Source organism: Ooceraea biroi, chromosome 8, assembly GCF_003672135.1.
Source record: "Ooceraea biroi isolate clonal line C1 chromosome 8, Obir_v5.4, whole genome shotgun sequence".
Classification (NCBI taxonomy): Eukaryota; Metazoa; Arthropoda; class Insecta; order Hymenoptera; family Formicidae; genus Ooceraea; species Ooceraea biroi.
This window is the reverse complement of record NC_039513.1, coordinates 12,840,173-12,866,162: the sequence shown is the minus strand read 5'-3', so window position 1 is coordinate 12,866,162 and position 25,990 is coordinate 12,840,173. Positions and strand designations below refer to the sequence as shown.

At 41.6% G+C, this 25,990-nt stretch overlaps 2 protein-coding genes and 1 non-coding gene across 4 annotated transcripts in view; 2 read left to right on the top strand and 1 right to left on the bottom strand.

Moving 5' to 3' along the window:
* Window positions 1–11,789, bottom strand: part of LOC105275048 (disabled homolog 2-interacting protein) — a 308,710-nt gene extending 296,921 nt beyond the window's left edge. The window contains exon 1 of the mRNA XM_011331680.3: window positions 11,175–11,789. Coding sequence (XP_011329982.1) covers window positions 11,175–11,223 — 49 coding nt within the window. The 5' untranslated portion in view covers window positions 11,224–11,789. The remainder of the gene's footprint in view (window positions 1–11,174) is intronic.
* Window positions 11,790–15,994: 4,205 nt separating this feature from the next.
* LOC105275054 (protein ROP) lies at window positions 15,995–23,536 on the top strand. 2 transcript variants are annotated; one of them, XM_011331687.3, is made up of 11 exons: window positions 15,995–16,097; window positions 18,132–18,428; window positions 19,383–19,486; window positions 19,879–20,027; window positions 20,121–20,336; window positions 20,409–20,507; window positions 20,593–20,800; window positions 20,876–21,124; window positions 21,224–21,411; window positions 21,495–21,649; window positions 21,740–23,536. In XM_011331687.3, the coding sequence occupies exons 1-11, from the start codon at window positions 16,070–16,072 to the stop codon at window positions 21,799–21,801; spliced, it is 1,755 nt and encodes a 584-aa protein (XP_011329989.1). In that variant the 5' UTR covers window positions 15,995–16,069; the 3' UTR covers window positions 21,802–23,536. The 2 variants fall into 2 exon arrangements, with proteins under 2 accessions (XP_011329989.1, XP_011329990.1); XM_011331688.3 differs by lacking the exon at window positions 19,383–19,486 and adding an exon at window positions 18,943–19,046.
* Window positions 23,288–25,396, top strand: LOC105275068. Its single transcript, XR_003406921.1, has 5 exons — window positions 23,288–23,308; window positions 23,370–23,468; window positions 23,933–24,064; window positions 24,143–24,254; window positions 24,362–25,396. It is a non-coding gene; the product is annotated as an argininosuccinate synthase (transcript).
* The last annotated feature ends 594 nt before the right edge of the window (window positions 25,397–25,990 follow it).

The following is a 25,990-nucleotide window of genomic DNA, read 5'->3' as shown; positions in this document are numbered from 1 at the left end:
GGCAATTAATTCGTCAGGAGCAATGATTAATTTAAATTTTTCTGATGTAAAAGTACACTCGAAGAGATCATGTTTCGTTTGTTAACAACTTTGTTTCATTAAAGTTATTTCATTTAACCATGGATTTATGTGATGAAATTTATTAACCCTCAATGAATTCCTGATGTTATATGAAATATTGCCGTGCGTAAGGGCTACGAGTTCTTTTCCGATAAAGAATATCTAGAGATTTACAAATGGAATTTGCAAATAATTCCGCGAGGCGACTGTAAAATTGACGTAAATGCGAAAACAACAGAGGAGTATTCTTAACCATCGTCAATCGCCATCGGCCTAGACCTTGAACGAGATGTTTTGTTCGAAATTAAATCGGATTCGACAGGTTTCGCTGTGCGCAGCGCTATTATCCGGCGAAACAATGCAACGCTTTCAGCGAATAAACGGCGAATGTTTAGCGTATAAATAACGGTACGAACGAGAGAAAATCAAGCTGGCGAGAGTTAAACGCGTATTGAGCCTTCGAAAGCGCGGATTACTGGAAGGACGAGCATTTATTTTTCGATTTGCCTCACGATCACGCGAAATGACAAACGTCATTCAATTCGTTCTGTATACCGAAACTTCTGAAGTAATTTATAACAAGTAAACGTACATACGATGCAAGAAAAAGCCTCCTATCGCTTTGAGTTTCGCCGCAGTCAGTTTTCGTACCGCGCGATTCCGCCGAGCATTACGAATTTATGACATAATGTCAATAGAAACCGAGACCGAACTTCCCGAAGACTTTATGTATTCTTCCCCGAGAAAAGAGAGAGAGAGAGAGAGAGAGAAAGAGACCAGGCCTGTTCTAGGCCTGAATAAACGGAAACCTGGATTTCTCGAAGTTTATTCTCGCGTTTGATTTCAAGGCGTGTGCGCAGACGCTGGAATAAAATCTCGTGCGGTGATATTTTAATCGTTCGGTTCTCGGTTCTGCAAATCAAGCGCGTTCCAGATGATAATTCGAGAATGTCATTAACACTTCGTTCATTTGTAATTTCGGGGACAAACAAATAAATACGCGTCGTCGATAATACGCATTTCCCTGATATCTTTTCTTGTAAGAAACATCGGATATGTGCGCATATTATTCGCCATTTGCGTTTAGTAACTGCCAGCGATAGATTAAACAGTCGATAGATTAAATAGCGTTCTGCACAATCGTACTTTATCACGCGACGTTTAACGGATTACGCGCGCACGTTCAGTAATTCAGCTGTAATAAATGATATGTTCATGATAGCGGCTTTCCTCGCGCGGTAGAGGCACACGTACACGCACATGCTGCTCGCACACTTCGATCGGGTGAGGAATTATTTGGAAATTAAGGAAACGTACTCCGGCAATAATCGTAAATCCACGTTCACCGTGGGTTTTCGCGACCCCGCTGCCGTCAGCGGTACTTCGGGTTTCAGTTCTATCTTCCTCATCATTAAATCTACTCGATGAATAATTAAGCCGCGGCCTTGAGGCTCCTCGGGAGAGAGAAGACACGATTTCCGCCGAGGTCTATCATACCATCGATACCTTCCACTTACTTAATAGTATTTACGTTTAAATTTGAACTTGAGGAACGCAACAAATCGTGCAATTAATTATGAGTTTTAAATACTGAAACATATTCGCTTCTCAAGTTACACACACATTAAATATTTCCTAATATGAAATATAAATTCTGCAGAAATAGAAACGGTCTTTTAAACATCGAAGTATCTTTATCAAAATATTGTAAGACGTCGATTAGCAAGAGATAGCATTTCTTGTTGCTATATTTGATTCGCGTTACGTGTAACCCCGTTACAATTGTCTTGATTCTCCAAACAGGAAGAGTCCACGGTTATCTTTAGTTTCGGATACCGAGACGGTTGCCAGTTGGATCTTCAAATATTTACGACAGACCGCGACGTGCATCACGCCGGCCAATTGCCAGTGCAATGGACGAGCATGCTCGCGTTTGTGCATCGGTGCACTCAGGCACTCGCGGAGAAGGTCACGTCTCTCATTACGGGCTAACGACTTGATATTAAGTCCTATGTTTGCTCCCATTGCGGCGAAACCGAAGGGAGAATTCGATATCTCCTATTTGCTATTCGATCTCCAAGTTTCCCAACAGACAGGGCTGAGAGACTCGGCAAATATGAGACCTATATGAAAACCGCAACCGCCAGATTCGCATCTGGCGAAGTTTCATTATTAGAAGTGTCGCCCAAAAGCAACCCACTTTGAACCACGCCAGAACATAATTTCCGGGTAGAATGCGCGAATATTACGTAAAACGCGATATATGAGAGTTTAAATCGATCGAAGAAGTCAAAAGAACGTTCTTTAATTTTTGTGTAATTGCATGAATTTTTACGTCTTCCATCCTGATCTTCTTAAGAGCTTTACATAAAAGTACGTTCCATTTAAGAGCGACGTGGAGTAATAGTGGCATGATATCGCGGCACGTCACGGGATAAAATTCAACGGATCCGTCGACCATGCAGATTCTCTGCGAAGATCGTGCGCGCGCGTTAGAATGGCCACCTAGGAGGACGACGTGCCAATTTCCGCATCAATCATCTGTCGCAGGGACGAAGCTGAAGAGAGTTTGAAGACCCGGCGCCGGCGAACCTGCGTCAATATTTATTATTTGTGCGTCGCCCTAGCGCAAGAGAAAAGATGGCAAGACGCGTCATGCGGTTTAACAATGTGGCGTGATTCTTTTTCGCAATGACTTGTTCATTTCGGTAATAAGGATACGTTTCTTGCAGAAGAATTTGCAGGACATTTTGCAACAAGTCACACGGGGAGATAAAAATACTCGTATCGCAAAATGTAGAAACTTCACACAAAAACTCTGATTGGTTATTACAATAATTTTAAATGATGAAATAGCGAGTATGTTCTCACCATAATACCAGTAATAAACAGTAATAAATATTTTGCGAAAGCCGCACACACGAAGGATCGATCGCTCTGGTGTACACCCACAGAAAAGATTTCTGGGCTTAATGCTATTACTCTTTAATCTATCATAAAATAAGATCGCTATAGCGACAATCATATTTATTATTGAAAAGAAGCATATTTTAATCTTGAATAGAAAATTCGAAAATCTAGATTTAAATAATCTTGGTGTTATCTCATTCATTTTCTCAGAAGGATTTAGATCAAAATTTGTAGCAAGTTCAAAATATTCTTGATTTCAGAATATTGTGAGATCTAAAAGACATCTTATTCTATTCTTCTAAGAGAATTTGTAGAATCCGCACAAAACGGCCAATATTTATGTGTTGCAATCGAAAATCGGGAAAGTGTTTCTGTTATTTACAATGAATAAGTGCAATACTCTACAAGAAATATTAAAAGATATGGAAATGTCTTATCTCGAATCTTATTTCTCAAGTAAGTATATTGTATATACTTACTTACATTTCTATATCTTTTAATATTTCTTGCATTGTAAATAACAGAAACACTTTCCCGATTTTCGATTGCAACACATAAATATTGGCCGTTTTATCGGAATAAAGGACGCAGAAGCGCCGAGTCGACGAGCGACTGTGAGAAAATGATGCGTCGACATCGACAAAGCCTACTATAAAGTGGCGCTAATATCAAATTATTCTACATACAAGAATATATAAGCATAAATTTGTATATGTTACTCTTGTCTCGAGACAGTAAGACAATCTTATTTAATTCGAGAGAGAAGAATAGAAATTACTGATTAAAATTAAAAATTGTTTTATTTTCATATTTTTTATACTTGTAATACGATTAAATTAGTCAAGAATATTTTTCGTCTTGTTATCAGAAATCCTTTCTGAGGGTGTAACTGTGTCAACTCGAACGTATTCATTGTGCCTTATCAATGCATAGTTTAATCCGACCGCCGGTGCCGGTTAATTAAACCGGTATAAAACGAGTTTAACGGATCGAGCGAGAAAGTAGTTCCTATCGATCGACGTTTGCGAGCCGGCAATACGGTCAGCATGAATTTTGTCACTGGTTGTGTACATACGCGCCCATTTATGACACGCGATCGCGTAATATCACGGTACATAACACGAAATTTTCATCACCGTATTATTACCGTAAATTATCGATTGTGCAGAAAGTTGAGACTTGCTCGAAACAGGTACCAGTTCACTGTTACCATCGTGCATAAATTACGATTGTTACGATGCCGCGCGAGCCGCGCGAAATATTTTCACGCGTTGCAGTGCGTTTTCAGTCACATAACGATCTCTCATAATTGAGGTAATTATGTGACCCCATATCGCCCTTTATTGCACGCGTAATGATCGAAATCGCGCGTGCCGCCGCATGACTTCGTAAGTACTGATGAAATTACTTAATAAAACCGGCGCCGACTAAATCTCGCCCGTAAAACCAGGGCAAATCGAAAGTTTAAACGCTCGCGCGTTAACGGCCGATTATCGCGCGCATAATCGACGTTCTCCTCCTGCTTCGTTCGCTCTCGTTCGCGATCGGCTCCGAGACATATCAATCGCTTAACGCAAGTGAATATCGTTTACCGATCAAAAAGACAAACTTGTTTTGCGTGATAACAGTAATCGTGTCCCATTGGGTTAATTGCTTCCTCCTTTCCCTATCTTTCCACGTGAAAAGCTTCAACAACCATCCTGCACGCTACGTCGATGCACCGTAAAAGGCCGACAACAGAAAAGAGAATTGTATTTTCGTGAAAAGAACCCATTTCATAGTGAATCGCCCACAGAAACGATACAGGAAACGAAATATCGGAAATTCAAAGAACAGGACACGAAAAAAATGTACGTACATCGTAGGCAAAAATGTTGACTATGTAAAATAGAATAAAAACATATACGTTTGTTTAAACCTCAGGAGAGACGAGTGTTCCTTTTATGCGAACTATGATCACGCATGCTACGCTCGCGCGTTACTTTAACGATGCTCCTTGAAAAGAAACTCGCTCCATTTTCGAGATAAGCGCGCGATGTGCCAATAAAGTCGTCGGCTGAAAAATTGAAAGAACCGGGACGAGAGAAAAGTGAGAAGGATCGCGGAAAAGGGGAGAGAGCTCGCGTATCTCAGCAGCCGGAATGCCGTGAACTCGGGTTCAAGCTTTACGAGCGCGCTTACAGCCGGACGAGCGCAGCGATATCGATTACTGGGAACACCAGTGCAATTACACAATGAAGTAGTAATGGCAATATCGTCGATAAACCTGATGAACCGCGCGGCACCCGCGGGGACCCGTGTACGCGATACGTATGAACTTCGGTCAAACCAGAGTGCCGCGGAGTCACAGTGAATCATGAGATAAATCAATTATTTACGCACTTTCCGTCGAGAGAGAAACACGCATGCCGCATATGTAAGCGTGGAGCAAAGCGAGTCTGAAAACAGTACACCGTGTATCTACCACGGTCTTACTGCAAGGATTATATTGCATCTTCCCGGATCACGTAGGTAGATAACTAAGAGATAGTAGGCTTAAATTGACATCGTGTTTCAACGCTTTTCTGAGATAATGTTTATATATAATTGTTTGAGGTTTATTACATTTTGTTGTATCTCCGATTGCAAGGATTGTTTATTGCTCGATATTAATCAATCAAATCAAGTAAAATACGATATTAATTTTGCAGTTTTTTTATAAGAGGTGCTCGCGATATAATATGAATTTCCTATACAATGTGACAGATATAAAATGTATGTTTCAAGAAATTCTAGTATTAAGATCATCTTTAATCTTCACGAGATCTGCTAAGTATCATATTTTCTTAGCAATGTACATATGCATATGAGATGTCTGTATATTCAAGAAACTTTCCAAATTCCTCGCCAAATAAGGATCACCGAACCGCGAGCGTCCTGACGTTTACTACGCGCGATTACTTCTCTTACTTAATCACATAACGACTCACTCGCGTCGGAATTCAACTTCGGTGATTCGGGTAAAGCAGTAATACTTTGCAAGTTAAGATCGCGATAGGTACACTCGTGCGACCAAAAAAGGGTCCCTTTTTAAAGCACGGATACTTGTCAACAGGCCCCGACGGATCCTTTAAAAGAGGCAAATTTATTTTATTTTTATTGATGCCGTCAAGTCCATCAATGAGAGGAACGTGGAGGTAACGTCCGTTTGTATGTAGCCTTCGAACATTTTTAAACACGTCGCAGAAAATCGGCTAGTGTCACGCGATTTTGCATCGATTAAGAGATCGTCAAAACTGTTCCTCAAAACAGGATACAAAAAGGCTTCATTTTTCTTTTCGAGCGTTCGTCGAAGAATGTTCTTGCAACGTGTTACGGGCGTGTTTTTTATTTTTTGAAGCAGAATGGAACGGGTTATAACCATCGCGCGCGCCTTCCACCGCGATTCCGCGTGATTTATTTATGCAGATCACATGTGAAAGAAACGGCGGGTTACCTGTTCGTGCGGACAGCAACCTGCGCCTTTCGTGGGATAACAACACGCCCGCCTTTCGTCACGTGCCACGGAAATGCTTGCTTTATTATTTCCGGGAGGGCCACGCAAACGGCAGACATGAAATACGACCGGGTGTTGGGAGACCGATCGTTTCGAGCTGAGTTAAGCACCCTGCTGAGCAATGAGAGCAAGAAAAGAATGTGGTTGCACCTTCAGACGCACCTGCGGCATTTCTCTTGGAGAATTTGAAAAAGAGCATTTACCTGGCTCGCATTTGGGCACCGAAAAGCCATTTTTCAGTTTTAATTCATAAATATGCTGGCTCTATCATTTGTTGTTAAACAGTTTTATATTCCTTAACTACAATTTTGTAATTTATGCTTATATAATTATAATTATATGTCTGTTGCGTTATTAAAATCAAGTTTCTTTAATCTATTAGACAATAAATCATCAATATGATTCCAGCATGGAGAGAAAGTTTATGATAGAACAAATCGACTGCAATGCATAAAAGATAAAAAAATGTCAAGGAAAAAGTTCTTCGGCTTGAAAAATATCGAGAGTAAACGGCAAAACGCGACTTTACTCTAGAGAAAGACCTCGAGACAGACAAGAACATTTACGCGTAGACCGTGAATAGCGGATGTGTACAAATTCATGATACAGGGAACGTCCATTTGGTGGCAAGAGCGAAGACAAAAGGCCTCTACAATGTAGATGGCGATCGAATGGGAATGTTTTCATTTCGATGCAAATGCGAGTGTGACGGTCGTGAGTAAAAAAAAAGGCAAAATATAACGATCAGTGTGGGTGCTTTGCCGATACTTTGACGATACGCACGATGCAGATGCGCGGCAGATTGGAAACAAAGAAGAGCCGGGAAATTAAAATAGTCCCACGAGCGCGCGCGCCATACAGTTCAGAATAATTGCGGCTGATCGTCGGGAAATGTGACGAAACAATGACTCAAATACGAAAAAAGAGAAAAATAAAACGCGAACTCTCAAATAGCTGGATAGCAAGTGCGTTCGCATTCGATTACATCGCTGAAAATCTATAATTCGTCTACGAACAAGAACATGTAACTTTAATTCGAGTCTAGCAAACGTATCTCATTTTTTTATATTATATTGGGTCGTCCGGAAAGTTCGTGCCGATTTTTAATAGATGGCGTTGGAACATGTCTGAATATATCAATGTTATTGAAAACATACGATTTATATACATATGCTTAAAGGTGACATTTCAACGCATCTTTAGGAAAAAAGTTGTTTCAGATTAATTGATTCGTGTCAGTTTTGTACTCTTTTGAAGATGGAAGAAAACAAAGAACATTTTAGACACTTGATGCTTTTCTATTACCGGAAAGGCAAAAATGCCTCACAAGCAACAAATTCGATATGTTCTGTTTACGGAGAAGGCGCTTTAGCTGAAAGAACCGTACGTAAGTGGTTCGCTAAGTTTAGAGCTGGTGATTTTAACCTTAAAGACCAAGAACGCTCGGGCAAACCCTCTACTACTGATGATGACCAACTCAAGACACTGATCGAGAATAACCCGCGCTACACGACACGTGAATTAGCAGAGATACTGAAAATATCGAAAACCACTGTCCACGATCATGTAGTGAAGCTTGGTTACGTAAGTCGCTATGATGTATGGGTTCCGCATAATTTGGCCGAAAAAATTTAATGGATCGCATTTCCATCTGCGACTCGCTGTACAAGCGCAACGAAAACGTACCATTTTTGAAGCAATTAGTGACGGGTGACGAAAAATGGATCATTTACAACAATGTAGAACGCAAAAGATCCTGGGGTAAGCTAAATGAACCAGCATTAACCACTCCGAAAGCCAGCCTTCATCCAAAAAAAGTCATGCTCTGTGTCTGGTGAGATTGGAAAGGAATCCTATATTATGAGCTCCTACCACACAACCAAACGATAAATGCAGATAAGTACTGCTCGCAACTGGACGAATTAAAGACAGCGATTCAGGAAAAACGTCCAGAATTAGCTAATAGGAAGGGCGTCGTGTTCCATCAGGACAATGCCAGACCTCATGTTTCTTTGACTACCCGACAAAAATTGTTGGAGTTTGGCTGGGATGTGCCACCTCACCCACCGTATTCACCAGACATTGCACCTTCAGACTTCCACTTATTTAGGTCTGTGCAAAATTCCCTTAGCGGCAAGAACTTCAACTCTTTGATCGACATAAAAAACCACCTTGAGGAGTTTTTCGCCGAGAAACCTAAGAAGTTCTGGGAGAATGGAATCTTCCAGTTGCGTGAAAGATGGACAAAAGTTGTGAAACAAAACGGTGCATACATAAGTCAATAAATATTTATCGACATAAAAAAATGTTGCCTTTGAATTTTCTTTCAAAATCGGCACGAACTTTCCGGACGACCCAATACATGTGCAAACATCGAGGAAAGAGTAATATTTGAAGAACTCTATCGTCGAGCTGTAAAACTGCAACAGACCAATCGATGGGAAAACAACACTCGGACTCTCTCAATTTCCCGATTTCTTTTCCGGCCGTCTACATCCGCATCGTGGAGTTACGAGGAGGTCTCAGACTCGATCAACATTACCACGATGTAACGTGTCCCGCTGTATATTTCTCTGATCCTGACATTTCCTGATAATAACGCGTCGCATCCGAGCGTCGGGAGGTCAAGCTGCAAAAATGTCGCCCGGCTCAACGGATGCTGGACGCTGGCCCGTTTGGCGTCTATAACAAAAGGACGCAGACGACGCGGATTTTTCTACGGTCGGATAAAGAATCGACCGGTGCCGGTCCACTCGTAAAAATCGAACTTCCCCGCCTCGACGCCCAAGTCGACGGAAAAAAGCGCGAGATCGTTACACCCGGTGACGTTCGAAATCCCGTCGAACCCACATGAGAGCCGCCGGAGAAAGAAAACTCACCCTGCCACCCCTCGTCACGCTCGCCCCTTTTTTTCCCCTTCACAAGGGAACCGGCGTATGCCGTCGCGACGGAGTCGACGGGAAAAAGCGAGAGAAATGCGCGAAAAAAAAGAACACATGTACCGAATCTCGCGAGAGCAATGCACTCTGGCAGGATGCGTGCAAAAAGCTATCACGTTACGTCCGATGTATCCCTCGCTGCTATTTATTATGTTTTCTTACGGGATTGCGTAACCCGTTACGAGCGAGCATCACGTATCCGAGAAACGGAGAAAAAGAGCCGTTCGTCGCGTCTATAAGTCGGTTTATGATAGAAGAATGAAGAATTAAAAATAAGACGGATTCGACGGCCGAGAATGCAAGTAATGAAAAACACCGTACTTAATCTCTGATGGAAAATTTCCTAATGCTTTTACAATAATTTCCTATGGTGGAAAGTTGCTCAACTGATTTAATTCCTAATTGCTCGTTGCAATTTTTATTCGCCAACTAAGTGGATGTTACGTAAACTCCGGAAAAGATGAAAGTGTATTATCGATTATGTCTGGAAGACGTTAATCTTTTAGGTAAATCAAGATAATTTATATCAAGGATAATAATGTTTCTGCAAAACAACTTTCAATTCTTGATAACTATTCTTGCTATATTTTAATGACTATGTTTTAATGACAAACTTGAAATTCAGAAACGAATGCATTAAATGCAACTGTCAAGTGAATAACAGTTTTACAAAAGTGTATTTCTCAATCACAATAACTCAAATTTTTGAGAAATTCGGTAGTCGAATCGTGAATTTGGTAACAAATTAAATTTTATTGAACCCCCATGTAATATCGCGCAGTTATCTCTGCACGATTGATAAATCAATATCATGCTTGCTTTATTCTCGACATGTTGGCGATTTCAAGTATTGGCATTACAGAAAATGTCAATGACCTGATTTTACGTAAATCCATAAAAGTAGTAGAAACATATTCAAATTATTCAAGTTACTAAATCTTAATTAAACAGTTGAGATATTTAAAATACATGATAATTTATATAATTTCTATTTACGTTATCATAACGCGAACGATATTTCATTGCGTTAATACATCTAGTTGGACAATTAATTTGCTTAACAGAGATTTAATATTCTAAATTCCCCGCGCCTACATTTTCAAGTGCGTTCTGCTGAAAAACACGCTTGATTCCCAACAATTTCATCATCTCTTTCACACAACGATTCAATATTGGTCATTATGCAACAAAGCGCGCGCAGTCCGCGTGACGCCGAAATTAGCGCAATAGTATTCTCACACATCCACGCACGTGCATTCGAGGAATTAAATGCAAGCGACAATGTGGGACATCGTGCCTCTACAAAAACGAACAAATTTCACTAATCTTTTTAAAATAATTTTCACGTTTGTATTTTGCAGTATTTTGTAGCATCAATTAAATCAAATCTGATAACAGATAGAACTATATAAAACTATATAACAGAAAGAACGTTCGAAGATCGTAAAAACTTAGGGAAAATTTAGGGAAGATATTCGACAACGCGGTCGATCTTTCGTATAATTCATCACGATTTACGGGGCAGGACACACTCCCAAAATGATCGAATAATTGCACGTTGGGCACGATGAACGATGAAATAAAATTCAGAGATTTACTCGCGATGCCGTCACACACTCGTCGGAAAAATTGGCCGGCGAGATTCGTCGCGCCGGACGGGCCGCTGCGACCACATCGACCTCGAAGCATTCATCGCACGCACGACACGTAAACACATGATGTGTACTCACCGCAAACGTTGAGCCAGCCCTCGACGCGGCAGGGATACTCCAGCTTCATCTTTGACCCTCGTAGACGCAGACGCGCGCGGAATCCAGGTCGCGGTGACGTTTCTCCCCCGTAGCAGATCGCCTCGCAGCACAATGATCACACAAACCGTCCCGATTATCACTGGCGGACGATACCGTCGTCGACCGCGGCGGCACACATTCTTTCGCGCACGCGGGGGCGGAATACGCGACAGGCGTCGCGACGCAACGGAGTAACACGCCGACCTTTCCTCTCCCTTTCTCCCTTTTCGCGCGGTCTTTGTCGCTGGCGCGCGCGACAAAGTTCGAGGGTGACACGAAACGCGGCGATACGAAACGTCGAGAAGACCCTCGAATTGAGAGAATCGCTCTCGTGGATCTCGCGACGGACGGGATGCACCACACGCGAGGGTGCGCGCACTGACGCGAGAGGAAACGCGCGGGTGGTCCGACGACGTGGGCAAAAACGTGGCGTACACACGGCAAACGACGGTCAGATGGTACGCACCTCGCACTTCGGGCGACACACGTGCGCGCGCAACGCGAGGCGCACGCGACGGCGAACAGGTCCGAACTGAAGCACGAGTGAGCGGAACGATGGCGCGACTGACGCCGTCGCCCTCTCTCTCGCTCCTCCCACGCCGCTCTCGCTCCTCTGCGCGACCCTTCGCTCTCGCTCGCTCCTTTCGCTCTCGTTGTCAGGTGGCCGGCTCACCGGCTGTCGCACAGTGGGCAATTTTGTCAAAAAGCTGGTCAAAAATCGAAAAATGAAGTTTCGAGTTAGGGTCTATTGTCCTTGAGAATCGATAAGGACTGTTTCCTGGATAGAATCCCGTTGCCCTTAGTCCCCTACTATTTTAAGTCGAGCAGGTATGTCAGTTGAAAGTAGGCCTTTATGGGCGACACACGTTTCTCACGCATTGCGTGAATATTTTCATTGAACTTTGAGTGTTAATAACTTTGTAAATAAAAGTGATAATCAAGTTCTGCAAAATGGATGCTCTTCCTGGAGGATTGTAGAAGATTTTTCTTATTTACATTTTTGAAATAACGCTTGTCGTGTTTGTTTTACGACACATAACGATAGTCCGACAAAGTTTATATTTTCCTAAATTAATATTTACTTCGTGTAGACTTTAGTTGCAGATCCCTCTAGATCCCGCGTTTTTTTCTTTTTCATCTTGTAGTCTATACTATTAGCAACTAAAATTCACAATAATTAGCTGCTACTCTTGTTATAAGCTTATTACAACCACCTTATTACTTTTCTCGATACATCTCGAAAAGTATTCGAAATATCAAAAAATGTTTTATACAAAAGTTTCATGGTAAAAACGCCCGTATTTAATGAAGTTAATAAAATTTTTGAAAAACAATTGTTTACATAAATTTTTGAAAAAATTGTTTTAAAAAATTATTTTTAAAAATTTTTATTGATGTCATTAAATAGAGACATTTGTACAATGAAATTTTTGTATAAAACATTTTGTATTTTTTTGTTTTTATTTTTTTTTAAACTTATAAAAAAACTCTACCCTGCACCATTATTAAGTCTAACATTATTTTTTCAGACATTCTCGAACCTGATTCGTAATCGGCAACCCCAAACATTCATTGATATCGATATTGATGAGTATTTCATGGTTCGCTACATTATATTAAGACCGCCATTTTGTTTTTGCAAATTTCCATATTGGATTCGTGATCAGCAACCTCGAAAACATAAGTCTACCAAGTTTTGTGCAAATCTGATGATTCCTCGATTTATGGCCACGTTTCAGCGAAAATTCCCCACTGTGTGTCGGTCGCTGCCGCTCGACATCTTTCGTCTACTCCGATCCGACACCTGACCACCGGTCCATCATTCGTGAACCGATGTCACTCGAATGGACATCGGTTGCCGCGATCTCGTATCGACGCCATGACACCACCCACGATCGCGATGCCCGTTGTCTCTGTTCCGAGATTCCGCCGATATTCGCGATCGAGTCGCCGGAATGTGCGGCTCGATTTGAATCACTCGATCACTCGCGTACCCGTTGTTGCTGTAAATCGGATCGGAAAACGGCGACGAGACGCGAACAATGCCGCTTCGAAGGATTTAAAAATGCGACGCGAAACCACACCTGCCATCGACTTTGGCGAACTGGCAATTTTAAAATCGTCACGTGACATGTGCGGCACTACTAGATACAAATGCGGGGTTAGAGGCTAGTGTTTAGTGAAATGTATGTGCGATATTAATTCAAAATCGCATTATTTATTAACGAGAGTAAGTGATATCTATCGGAATATTCATCTAAACCGATTTTCTCCGCTCGCGTGCGAAATTATGAATGTCTTTTCTAAACTCGAGTGCAATTAGAACCTTTTTTTGACTAACAGCGTAAGTGAAAAAGATACAGATACATGCGCAGAAATTTAAATTACATTTAATTTAATCTAGTTACTTTTTATAATTCGTAACCTGGTGCGACTGCACTGGTTACAAAATCTTGATACTTTCTCATAAAAAACGTTACATTTTCAGTATTTCAGAATGCAGGCGCTTTACGTGTTACCATGAAAAAGACACAAAACGTCGAGATTTCTTAACGAGGCCACTGAATGCCTGGTTCCATGCTTATTGTCAGGAAAATCGCCGTTCGCGTGGAATCACAATGGCGCAATGAAAACTTCCCATAAGCAGCGACGAAAGAACTTCAATCTTATCTTTATCGTTACATCTTTATGCCCTCTGCTTTTTTAGCAATTTAGACGACCATAATATTCAAAGCCTCGTAATCTCTTTAATTTATTATACTTTTTACTCAAGCAATTATCAGAGCAGCTCGCTGCAAACATGCCGACGGCCTGCCTAATCGCAACGAGAAAAGATGAAGAAGGGATCGCGATTCAAAGAAAAGATCGCACATACCTATATGCATTTGGAAAGAGCAGAAGGGAGAGAAACGTGGGCGGAAGAAGCGTGGCTAATCAGGCTAGACCATTGACATTAGAATACATAGATGGAGCCTTAGCTATCGAAGAAGATGAGGGGGAGCCTGATATTCGCGGTAAGAGGGAACTGGGGGAACTGCATGAACTTCGGTCGAATTCGGTTACGTTCGGCTAACGTTCGGCTAATGGTTCAGTTGACGGAGCTCCTGCTCACATGTGCTTGTGCTTATTGTATTGATATCTAAAGTGATTATGACCTTTTGGATTTCTATCAGTGACATGAGTTTTGTGTATTTGGCTGTAATAATCGTATAAATAATAACAATTCTGAACAATTAGAAAAAGAAAAAGCTGCAAACAGAAAGTTTTCATTCCACTTGTAAGTAAATTATTTGAAACCTAGATTAGGTTATAGTTATGTTAATAAGAAATTATATGTAATTTTATTGAGTAAGTAAAAGCGAACTAAATGGTTTGTTGACTTGATTTACATTATTATCAAATAATAATGAAACAGGTATGACGCCAATTATTTTATTATATAGTTATATTTACAGTTGTAAAATAATAAAAATAATAAATAAATAAATAAATTTACAAGTATGTGTGTTCTATATTGTATTTTATATTCTATTGAATTTCTTTATATACAGGGTGTCCCGGGTTTTAACCGACAAACTGCGGGAGCATATTCTACTAGTGGAAATAAGAAAAAATTCTTATATCGAGTTTGCTTAGAAATGCTTTATTACAAAGTTATAAACCAATATTGAAAAGAAATATGAGATAAGTAACAACGGAACATAGTGTAGAATTTGGAAGGTCGAAGATGTTTGTTATGTGTATTCACATGTATTCATGTTCACTATGTTGAAACGATTCAGTATGATTGTTACTTTCAGAACAGTAGCTGTTAGATTTCAATCGTCGTGTGAACTAGCAATTACTATCAGAATGCCAAAAGTGTTTTCAAATGAGGAATACACTGATATTCATTTCGTGTACGGATTCTGTGACGGAAATGCACGAGCTGCCGTACGAGAGTATCAACGTAGATTTCCTAACAGGAGAGTACCAGATAGATTTAAAGCAACGAATTACTAATTCAGTTACTGAGATGCAACAAAATTTTCAGGAATGTCGTACCGTAACAAATTCTGTACTACGTCGATGTCTAGCTTGTATCGATGTGCAAGGACATTTTGAAATGCGTCACTAAATCATTGCGTAGATAATTTTTATTTTTGTGAAAAAATCCGTTGTTACTTATCTGATATTTCTTTTGAATATTGGTTTATAACTTTGTAATAAAGCATTTCTAAGCAAACTCGATATAAGAATTTTTTCTTATTTCCACTAGTAGAATATGCTCCCGCAGTTTGTCGGTTAAAACCCGGGACACCCTGTATATGCGTATTTAGATCAACAGTTCTCAACTCTATTTACCTTTCAAAGTGTTTCTTTTTTTGCAAATGTTTACACATTCTAGATACGGTTTAGCTTCATAAAGCAAAAAAACACTTTTATTTCCATTTATTATTTAATACATATATATAAAATTATTAAAATAGCGTTCGCGATTTGTCAAAAATAAATGTTCTTCAAACATTTCCATAAAAATCTCGTTGCGAATTGCTGATGTCGATGGAATTGTCATGCAACGCCGAACGTAACCGAACCGCTAACCACGGAATTACCCGAAGTTCATGCACTACCCCCCTTACCGCATTTATCAGCTTCCCCTCTGAGAAGGCTCCGTCTATGTATTCTAATGTCAATGGGCTAGACCGATAGGCTCACACGAAAGCGAAAAGGCACGGCGCACCGCGCAGGTGCCGATCGAAGCGGGTCTCGCGCGCCGCCAGTTCGTAAGTTACGAGCGCGCCGCACGTCGCCGTCGCCATCTGGCGGCCGCGCGGCCAGTCAGTCCTGGCAAAATGGCGCTCAAGGCACAAGTCGGTCAGAGTGAGTAGCGTTAAAAAAGCGTTAATTCCCGTGGATTAGAATCTATTTGTAAACATCATCGCGCGGCATCGCCCGCCGACTCGCGTGGCGTCTCGATGCTGTCAATGATGCCGACGCCGGGCGTCGTCATCCCCTCGACATCCGTCACGAATGGGCGTAAGCGCCGCGTCGATGACTTCATCGCACGACGCAGTGACATAAAACGCTGTCAAACGCCAGCTAATCATCGCCGCGCGCTCTTACCTCGTCTCGAATGATTCGACGCGGAAATCATCGGTTTCGGCAATCTGAACAGCGACGCTCCATGTTCGATGACGCGAGTACGAGAAAGTGCATCGCGTGTCGGTCGTCGCGCATAAACGGTGACCACTGTTGTGCCCGCCTGCGTTATCGAGACCGAATGCGTTCAAGTGACATCAATTTTTTTTCTCCACTAGGGTTCCTTTTGCGTTGCCACAGTTTCGGCATTTTCGACGACGATGACAACGACGATCATTGACGCAGCATGGTGACGCATCTGTCGCGATGAAAAGCTCAGGAAATCGCGGTCCCGCGATTATCCGCGAGCGTGCTAATCAGTCCCGCTCACGTCGCGAGGAGATGAGCGAAAAAGGCGGTGTGGCGTTTCGTTAACACGCTTACGCGAAGTACGTTACGGACTGATGGTTTACGACGGCCTCTCTGTAAAGTTCAACCGTTGCCCTCTCGGAGTAACTCGTTATCGATATCGGATACATGTTCTAAAGTATTTTATCCAAGTATACAAACTATTTTATGAATTTATTATCATATTCCCTTTGCGCTCGCAAGGTTAATTTGCGTGACCAGAACCACCGTTTTTTCCATCGTGCTCACATTCCGTTTAATTCTTTAACAGGAAAGTTTAAATGTATTAACATTTTATGTACTGCGCGTGTGCGCAGCGCAGGATAAAACAATTGCGCGTATCTCGCCGAGATGTACGCATTATTTTTGTAATATATAAGAATATTATTAGTTTACGTTTCTGAGATTTATTGAATGTTCGTCATTCAACGATTATTTAAGAAAATTAATTATCACGTAATTTCCATGTGAAATCTCTGTTTTTTTTCTGTCGGACTCCTGAGTCGAACAATCCGACCAATAAATCGTTTTAACTTGCCTACGGCCATCGAACGTTGGCATTGAAAACCAGCAAGCTTTCTCGGTGAGGAAAAATCTCTTCACGCGTTTCACACGGTTATAAATACCTTTCCGCTGATGAGAGTATTGGAAAACGGGAGAATGCACCGTTGATACGCGCCTGCATGTAGTGACGTCATCTCTCTCTAAAGACGATCAATATACGTGGTAGAGTGCGTCGGAAGACTTCTTAGCGGATCAATTCACCTGCCAGCATTCATCAATTGTCAACGATCGCGCTGTCGACAACCGACGCGATGTTAATTATGCCTGTGTAAATTTGACGCTGCAATTATTTTCCCCTGATTTCGCCTATTTACCAAGTTAATTCAGTAGTTTCTAGCATTTCTTGGATAGTATAGTATTGAGAGGGATGTTAAAAATGTATTTTCGTTCTGATTAGTACAATCTGATTATATTATCTTAGCAAGAAATTTGTCAGCAACTTTTGATAGTTGCAATGCTTCTCCGCTATTTTATTTCTCTTCTTAAATAAAATTTATTAAGAACGCAAGGTACTTGTACCTTTTTATTCCGTGCGAACATAAGCTAAAGTATTGATTTTTTCATACACATTTTTTTCCGTCGCAAAGCATGATATAAGCGTACGCTGTTACGATTGCTGCAGGAAATATTACAGTACATTCTCGTTCGTGTTCTGCTAAAGAAAGTTTTTAATCGGAATTTTGCTTTCAGAGGTATATAAAGTTAGTATTTACTCTGATTTTGAGTTACTCTTTTTGTTTTACCGTTCGAGGAAAATTATCATCCTTCTCGGTTCAAAAATGATAATAGAAATTTTCTCGCATAAGCTCGTATAATTTCCTGAGGACTCATCATTCTAGTAATAAATCCCCTTTTCTTGATCAGAGATTATGAACGAGGTGATCAAGCAGAAAAAGAAGACAACAGGTGGAATGGAATGGCGGATTCTGGTGGTCGATCAGCTCGCCATGAGGATGGTGTCCGCGTGCTGCAAGATGCACGACATCAGCGCTCAGGGTATCACCCTAGTGGAGGACATCAATAAGAAGCGCGAACCCCTGCCGACAATGGAGGGCGTTTACCTCATCACGCCTTGTAACTCGTCGGTGCAAAAATTGATCGACGACTTCAGCAACCCGACGAGAACCACCTACAAGGTTGCCCACGTGTACTTCACGGAAGGTATTCGTCGCGATTGATTCTTTGAAATCTTAACGATATGACTGGTATATCCTCCTCCCCCGAATGATGAATCCGAAGCGATCCATTACGTCCTCCTCCGTGAGGAGCTTCACACGATTTCGAAGAAAACGCAAAGATAACGAGGAAGAATATAGATTATTTTAAAGTCGATACTTTTTTGAGTTTTTAAATTGACGCAATTATTTGCCGTTAGTTTGGCATTTCCAACTAGCAAGTTACGACCTGAATAAGACGCGAAATGCATTTTTTTATTAATGTCTATTCAAACTTGCTTGGGTAACATGAGGATTCTTTACATATACTCGCAAATTGTCCGTTTGTTGCATTATTTTTCAATGCTTGATAATATAATGCTCGCTGAATGTAAATTAATACGAAAGAGAACGTGATTTTGGGAATGTCTGTCGGGAAGATAACATCGTGCAAAATTTAAGTGATCCGATCCATCAATATCCCCGTGGTGATTCGACATACTCAGTATATTTCTTTGCAGCGTGTCCCGAAGAGTTGTTCAAAGATTTGTGTCACTCGCTGGTAGCTAAGCACATAAAGACACTAAAAGAGATCAACATCGCTTTCATACCGTACGAGGAGCAGGTAATGCAACGAACACTAAGCCAAAGAAAATGTATGAGCGTTTCGTCTTTTGTGATGACGGGCACACATACACACACACAGAGAGAGACACACACATACACACTCGATAATACAATTCGTCGTCACGCGTCGATCTGTGTTCATCTCTCGGCTTCCAATCACGTGAACTTAATCGCACTCGATCACTCGGACGATATCAACCGGGCCAATATTAATATGGTTCTGTCCTCCTGTCCCGCTCACCCCGTCCTCCCTCCCGTCGATCCCTTAATATGACTCACGAACAAGCACTAATACTAATAATCAGAATGCATTCATGCTTGCACCCGATGCCAGTATGCCCGGAGGAGCTGTTCAATGAAATCTGCAAGTCTCTCGCCGCTAAAAAGATCAAAACCCTCAAAGAGATCAACATCGCATTCCTGCCGTATGAATCGCAGGTGACGAACCAAGCAGACGAAAACAGTAGGCGCTAGCAGTAGCTCTAGAGCGCGAAACTCGATCCTCGATCCTTTCGCGAGCATAGAGATTTCCCGGATCGTCGGTGTGCTTTTACGTTTCGCTCGAGAGGAGATCAGGCGACGGGCTTCTTCGTGAAGAAAGAAATATTCTTCTTTCGTTTCTCACCGTTTTTCCTTTTTTTCCTTTAAACTATTGACGTGTTGTGCGTAAGTGCTTCCAACGTCGTCGCTAATAACGTCGTACAGCGCGTACAATTTCGTTACCGTCGGCGGTTATCAATTATTGGCATGACGCTTGCTTCTGTTGCTTCACATTTTATTAAACATTACGATCAGCATTATTGTACTAAACGAAATCTGCTGTAATTAAGGTCTTCTCGTTGGACTCGCGCGAGACCTTTGCCTGCTTCTACAATCCCTCATTCTTCAATCTACGACCAGCCAACATGGAGCGGATTGCCGAGCAGATCGCGACACTGTGCGCCACTCTCGGGGAATATCCGTCAGTCAGATATCGCAGGTATGTTTCATTACCAGTCATCTCTTTTCTCGAAAAGCATTGTCTTTTGAATAAACTTTTAAATAAACGCTATTACTTACCGCAACGTCGCAGTGACTTCGACCGCAACGTCGAACTCGCGCAGTTGGTGCAGCAGAAGCTAGACGCGTATAAGGCTGATGAACCGACGATGGGCGAGGGGCCTGAGAAAGCGCGTTCTCAGCTGTTGATCCTGGACAGAGGATTCGACTGCGTTTCACCTCTGCTGCACGAGCTCACGTTACAAGCGATGGCATACGATCTGCTGGACATTGACAACGACGTTTACAGGTAAGAATTCTACAACTTGCATTATAGTATTCGCATAATAATGACTCTGTAACATCACACAACGTTAAATAGATTCGAGGTAGCGGCGGGTCAGGAGAAGGAAGTGCTACTCGACGAGAATGACGACCTGTGGGTGGAGCTCAGGCACCAGCACATCGCTGTGGTGTCTCAGTACGTACGAATGCAAGACTCGGACGATCCTTTAACGAAGGATTAACAACCCTGAGTATTCTGATAAGCCGAACTCGCATTTCAGGAACGTGACGAAAAATCTGAAGAGGTTTACCGAATCAAAAAGAATGCCGCAGGGCGACAAGCAGAGCATGCGAGACCTGTCGCAGATGATCAAAAAGATGCCGCAGTATCAAAAGGAGCTGAGCAAGTACGCCACGCACTTGCAGCTGGCGGAGGATTGCATGAAGCGCTATCAAGGAAACGTAGATAAGCTTTGCAAGGTCGAGCAGGTGCGTAACGTCGTGATTTTAGCTTCATTTGGTACTTCGGATTCTTGTTAACGTATTTGCTACTGCAAATTTCAGGATCTAGCTATGGGCACCGATGCGGAGGGCGAACGTATCAAGGATCACATGAGGAACATCACGCCAATTCTGCTCGATCAGACGGTGAACCATCTGGACAAGCTGCGCATCATCTCTCTGTACGTCATCAGCAAAAACGGCATCACCGACGAGAATCTTAATCGATTGGTGCACCACGCCCAAGTGACCGACGATGATAAGCAGACCATCGTCAACATGGCGAATCTCGGCATCAACGTCGTCCTAGACGTAAGTCTGAATATTTTGTGCGAGTTACACTTTACGGAGGAGTTTCCGGTGATGCTTTAATGACTCTCTGCTCACCCAATGCTGTTGTTTTGTCCGCAGAGCAATCGCAAGAAGTTGTACACGGTGCCGCGTAAGGAGAGGATAACGGAGCAAACTTACCAGATGAGCCGTTGGACTCCAGTCATCAAGGATGTAATGGAGGACTCTATCGAAGACAAACTCGACTCGAAGCACTTCCCGTTCCTTGCTGGACGTGCGTCCAGTTCGGGATATCACGCACCGACCAGGTACGTTACAACGATGCTTCTTCTTCCTCGTCTCGAAGTAAACGGCCAAACGGTTTTCGAATAACGCTGGGGTGTATTCGCAGCGCGCGATATGGACACTGGCATAAGGACAAGGGTCAGCAGACCATCAAAAACGTTCCCCGCCTGATCGTCTTCATCGTTGGCGGCGTGTGCTTCTCCGAGATACGATGCGCTTACGAAGTCACGAATGCCTTGAAAAACTGGGAGGTCATCATTGGTAAGAAATACGTCAATGTTAAGCCTCAAAATTCAAGGAATTACCGATTTCGAAATATTCCGTGCAAACGAAAAAACACATTTGTTGCAGGTTCGTCCCACATAATTACACCAAAGTCGTTCATAAATGACCTGAGTAAACTGCACGTCTAAATCGCCGCGTAACCAAAGAAACAGACGACATTCCCGCACCTCTATGATCTGCCATTAGCCTCGACTCCATTACCAGTAGTACCGGCTACGAGAGACCGTCGACGATCCCGAATGCGAAATTAGAATAATAATCAACCGCGTGACCGCACGCAGAGTCAATTCTTCGAGCGAGAACGTCTTCTCCGGGAGCTTACGGAGATTACGTGCGACCGTAATCGCGAGTATCGATATCAATTATCAGTCGAGCACGTACACATGTAACAATATGAAAGTATTCGCGTGTTAGTCGATCGCGCGGAGGGTCTTGATCGGTCGAATCACATGAAATCGAGTGCCTGCGCGAGTACACAGTCATCGGGGAATCGCACGAGACAAACATCGTGCGGCAGTTATTGATGCAAGATCGCAGGAGAGACGTAGAACGATAGAGATGTAGAGATGTATTGGTCGTGTGCGTTAACACCACCACCATCCTTTGTCGGTAATAAGGACGGGAGTTGCGTGTACCTTTGCACTAGGAGTACGTCGTAGAGAGGAGGGACCGTGATATTCCTGTACATTTTTCCCGTTAGTGTTTCGTTATCTTCCGCTCGTTGAGACTTACTGACCGTACTCGAGTTGGCGTTTTCGATGTAGATAGCCTACGTTCAAGCATATAGTATATATATATACACGTATGACTTCTGCTATTTCTGGAATTCATTCCATCACGATAGAGACTTGGGATTTAAACGTCACGTCGCAAACTCGCTTTGGTCTTCACTTGACTCTAGTACTAATTACGATTAACCGTGATAATGCTATTTATTTTCGGTAATTATTACTTCTCGAGTCCTATCTTAGTCGCACTGAGTGTAAAAATAAAAACTGTTAGATGTATGAATCTGTCTGCTCGTTGCTCCTACCTTCGTTAACTTATTTCTTATCTCATTGTCAGTATCGGAGCCGCAACCGTTCGCCGCGACCAGAAGGTAGAGAAGTACTTTCGAGCAGAAGCTTGCGCCTGCCGATGAGTAATCATTAATGGCAATAATTAATGTAACGTCATTAATTAAATGTTGCGATCTATTATTAGCAGGAGAGATTATTATAAAGTTAAACGGTATTTATAAAGTATATATCCTGTTGCATATATGTATGTATGTAGATTATATAGTAACGAACGAAGTATTCTCTGTGCTTATAAAGGCCTACGTTGCGCTCTACTTGGCGTCTTCCTTTAATCATCACTGTATACCACATTTACGCGAATCAAACGATTGTAACGCGAAAAAAATAACGCTTTTCCGTGGTTTAGATAACATTTCGTTTGGTAGCTCGCTCCTTATTGCAATTCATGGTTCCAGAAAGTTATCGACAATCTGAGATCAAACCTAAAATCCGTTTATAAAATCGTAACGAAACGGATTTCAGTGCCATTAACAACTGCTCTCTTCTCTCCTCATTTGATATTTTTTATCTTCTACTTAAAGTGAAACAGCGAGAGATGTCGAACTCGAAAGAGAAGGTAATTCTAGCTTACAGCGGTGGTTAGATGCTTCTTGTATATTTTTCTGCATGCAAAAAAGAGGATTTCAAGTTATGTGGCGAGAACTAACGACGATTCTGTGCAAAACGAGAATCTCGAGGCAGTTAAAGAGAAGGCGCTCAAGATAGGTGCCGTCAAGGTAAAAAATATTGTATTTATTTGACTCTCTTCATGTTCTCCAGTATTAAATATATGAGATAAAAAGTGCTTCGAAACTCTGTAAAGAATTCCGTCTTGTTTGTTAAAAATTATAAATCTATACTTGCAAGTTCGTGATAGATGATCTCAGGGCAGCACTCGACTCCTTACGTGTGGCCTCGCATATCGCATCGTACAGCTTGTTCTACAAGGGAAGATATCTTCTAAGCATCAGCAGGAAAAATCGAAAGTAGCTCTAACAAAAAACTGAAATGTCTAAAGAATGGAAAAATATTCAACACTCTTCTGGTATAATTGAGCATCTTAAAATTGGAGAACGGTATCGGGAGAATACACATCGTGGAGAATCGATACATTGAATTAAAGATATACATTTGCTGTCTTCTAGGAGTAACATAAACACATGTAAAATGGACATTCGACACATTTATTGAAACGTTTTAGTCCCGTGAAATTTATAAGTCACCGAGCGGCAGAATCTTGCATGTCGCACATCGGGATTTCAAAGTACTTGGATCGCGAGGTGCTGAGGATCAAATCCTATCTAATACATAAAATATCGAATTACTATGGTGAGTAAACATAGTAGATGCAAATGCAAAATTATCGAAGATAAGTCGAAAATTAAATGAAAAAGTATGTATATATGTACAGGCTGGTTTTCTGGTTTTCATCCGAGCGCGAATTCATGAGACGCGTTAAGCGTTAAGCGTTCACAAAAACACGTAAAAATACGGCAGAGCGTGACTGCAATTGCACAAGGTGCGTGGGTCATGATTTGCATGAAAGCTTAATTGAAATCGTGAAACTCGCGTCGCTAAGAATTTTGAAAAACAGAAAATAATCAGTGATCCTTCTCTCGCAGTCGTGGAGATCGAGCGAGGCCTTATAATAAGGCCCTTATTGGTACAATCAGGACCTCGCCTCGACGGATCTGCAAGACTTTGAACCGACAGATGCTACTGATTTTATCCGCGGGCTCCAAGACCAAAGGAATCTCATCGAAATTCAGCAAACAACAGCACGATATCTGAACATCTTGTGACAAGTTCCACTGTAGATTTCAATAAAGGACGCACCGCACTTAAGTTCAACGCTATTTTATTATCTTAAACATGTACAGCGTGTTCTTGAGACATAGTTCGATATCTTGAATAACAGCGGAACAATCTACGAGATATATATATATAACGTGCACGGTATCGCAAGGTACGAGAGGAGCGGTCGGGTCGCAAGGACAAAACGTAAAATCGGCTTGCGGATTGATTCGATCCAGAGAAATTCGACTTTTTTTTTACTTTTACATGGGTCTCGTGCATGCAGTGGTCGTGTGCGGGAGGGGGTAAGGTGGTATCGCAATAAAACACTACCGCTACACTTTTGTTCTCGTTTTTAGTTATTAATAATTAAACGTTAGGATCATTAGCATACTCTCTCGTGGGGATTATAATAGTGTATACATATAATATGCCATACCTTATAGGGATATATTAATAGTATACACAGCGTGATTTTCTTCGTGTTCCTTTCTCTCTCTCTCTCACTCTCTCTATTCTCTGCTCGGACTTCGCAACTTAAAGAAAACTCATCAAATGCGAAACAATGACAGTGCTTCTCTTCGGATATATCTATATATATCTCGACTACGAATTACTTTCTACACAGGTCTCTTACTTGCGTTCTCTGTTCCGCTCTCTCCGTTATATGCACGTACATACGTAGGTGCGTGTGTGTGTGCCTGCGTATGTATGTGTGAGTGAGTGAGCGAGTGTATGTATAGCATGCAAAATTACAAACTAGGGAAGGTAATTCTTTATGCATATAGAATGAGTAACCTACAGTAGCTCTTGTATTCACATCTCCTCGTTAATGTTATAGTTGAAATACCGTAATAAACATGTTCCTCCTTTATTTTTGGTGATTAATAACAATACAGACAATATATGTATACTGATAGATTGATGTTGTTAAGTAAGCAGAGAACTTTATACGTACGCATAAATCGGCCCGAGAGAGACTCGCTAAACCAGATATCGTATGCACTCTCTCTCTCTCTCTCTCTCTCTGTTATCTCTCGATGACCATTACAAAAAAGAAACAAAAAAAATAGTAAAAAATGTCTCTCGTACAACATCAATTGTTAAAGTTTACAGGTATTAATAGATAAAAAAAAAAAGAAAAACTGAGAGCCGTGAACGGGCTCGTTGTATATCACAAATCTCTCTTGTGATTCCATTCGACTTGATAAAATTGTATTGGAAAAATTGAAAAACTCACTGCAGCGCTTGACGAATCATTTTTAATTCGATTTATTTATAAAAAATTATATGTAACATAAATATATATGAAAGTAAATCTGCGATATTCCCTGACGTTTTCGGTATAACGAAAAAAGTAAACGGAGATGTGAGTGCGAACGCGACGCTCACAATAACAATCTCTCCCACTCTTTCTTTCTCTCTCGCTCTCTCTCTCTCTCTCTCCCTTACTTAACAATATCAA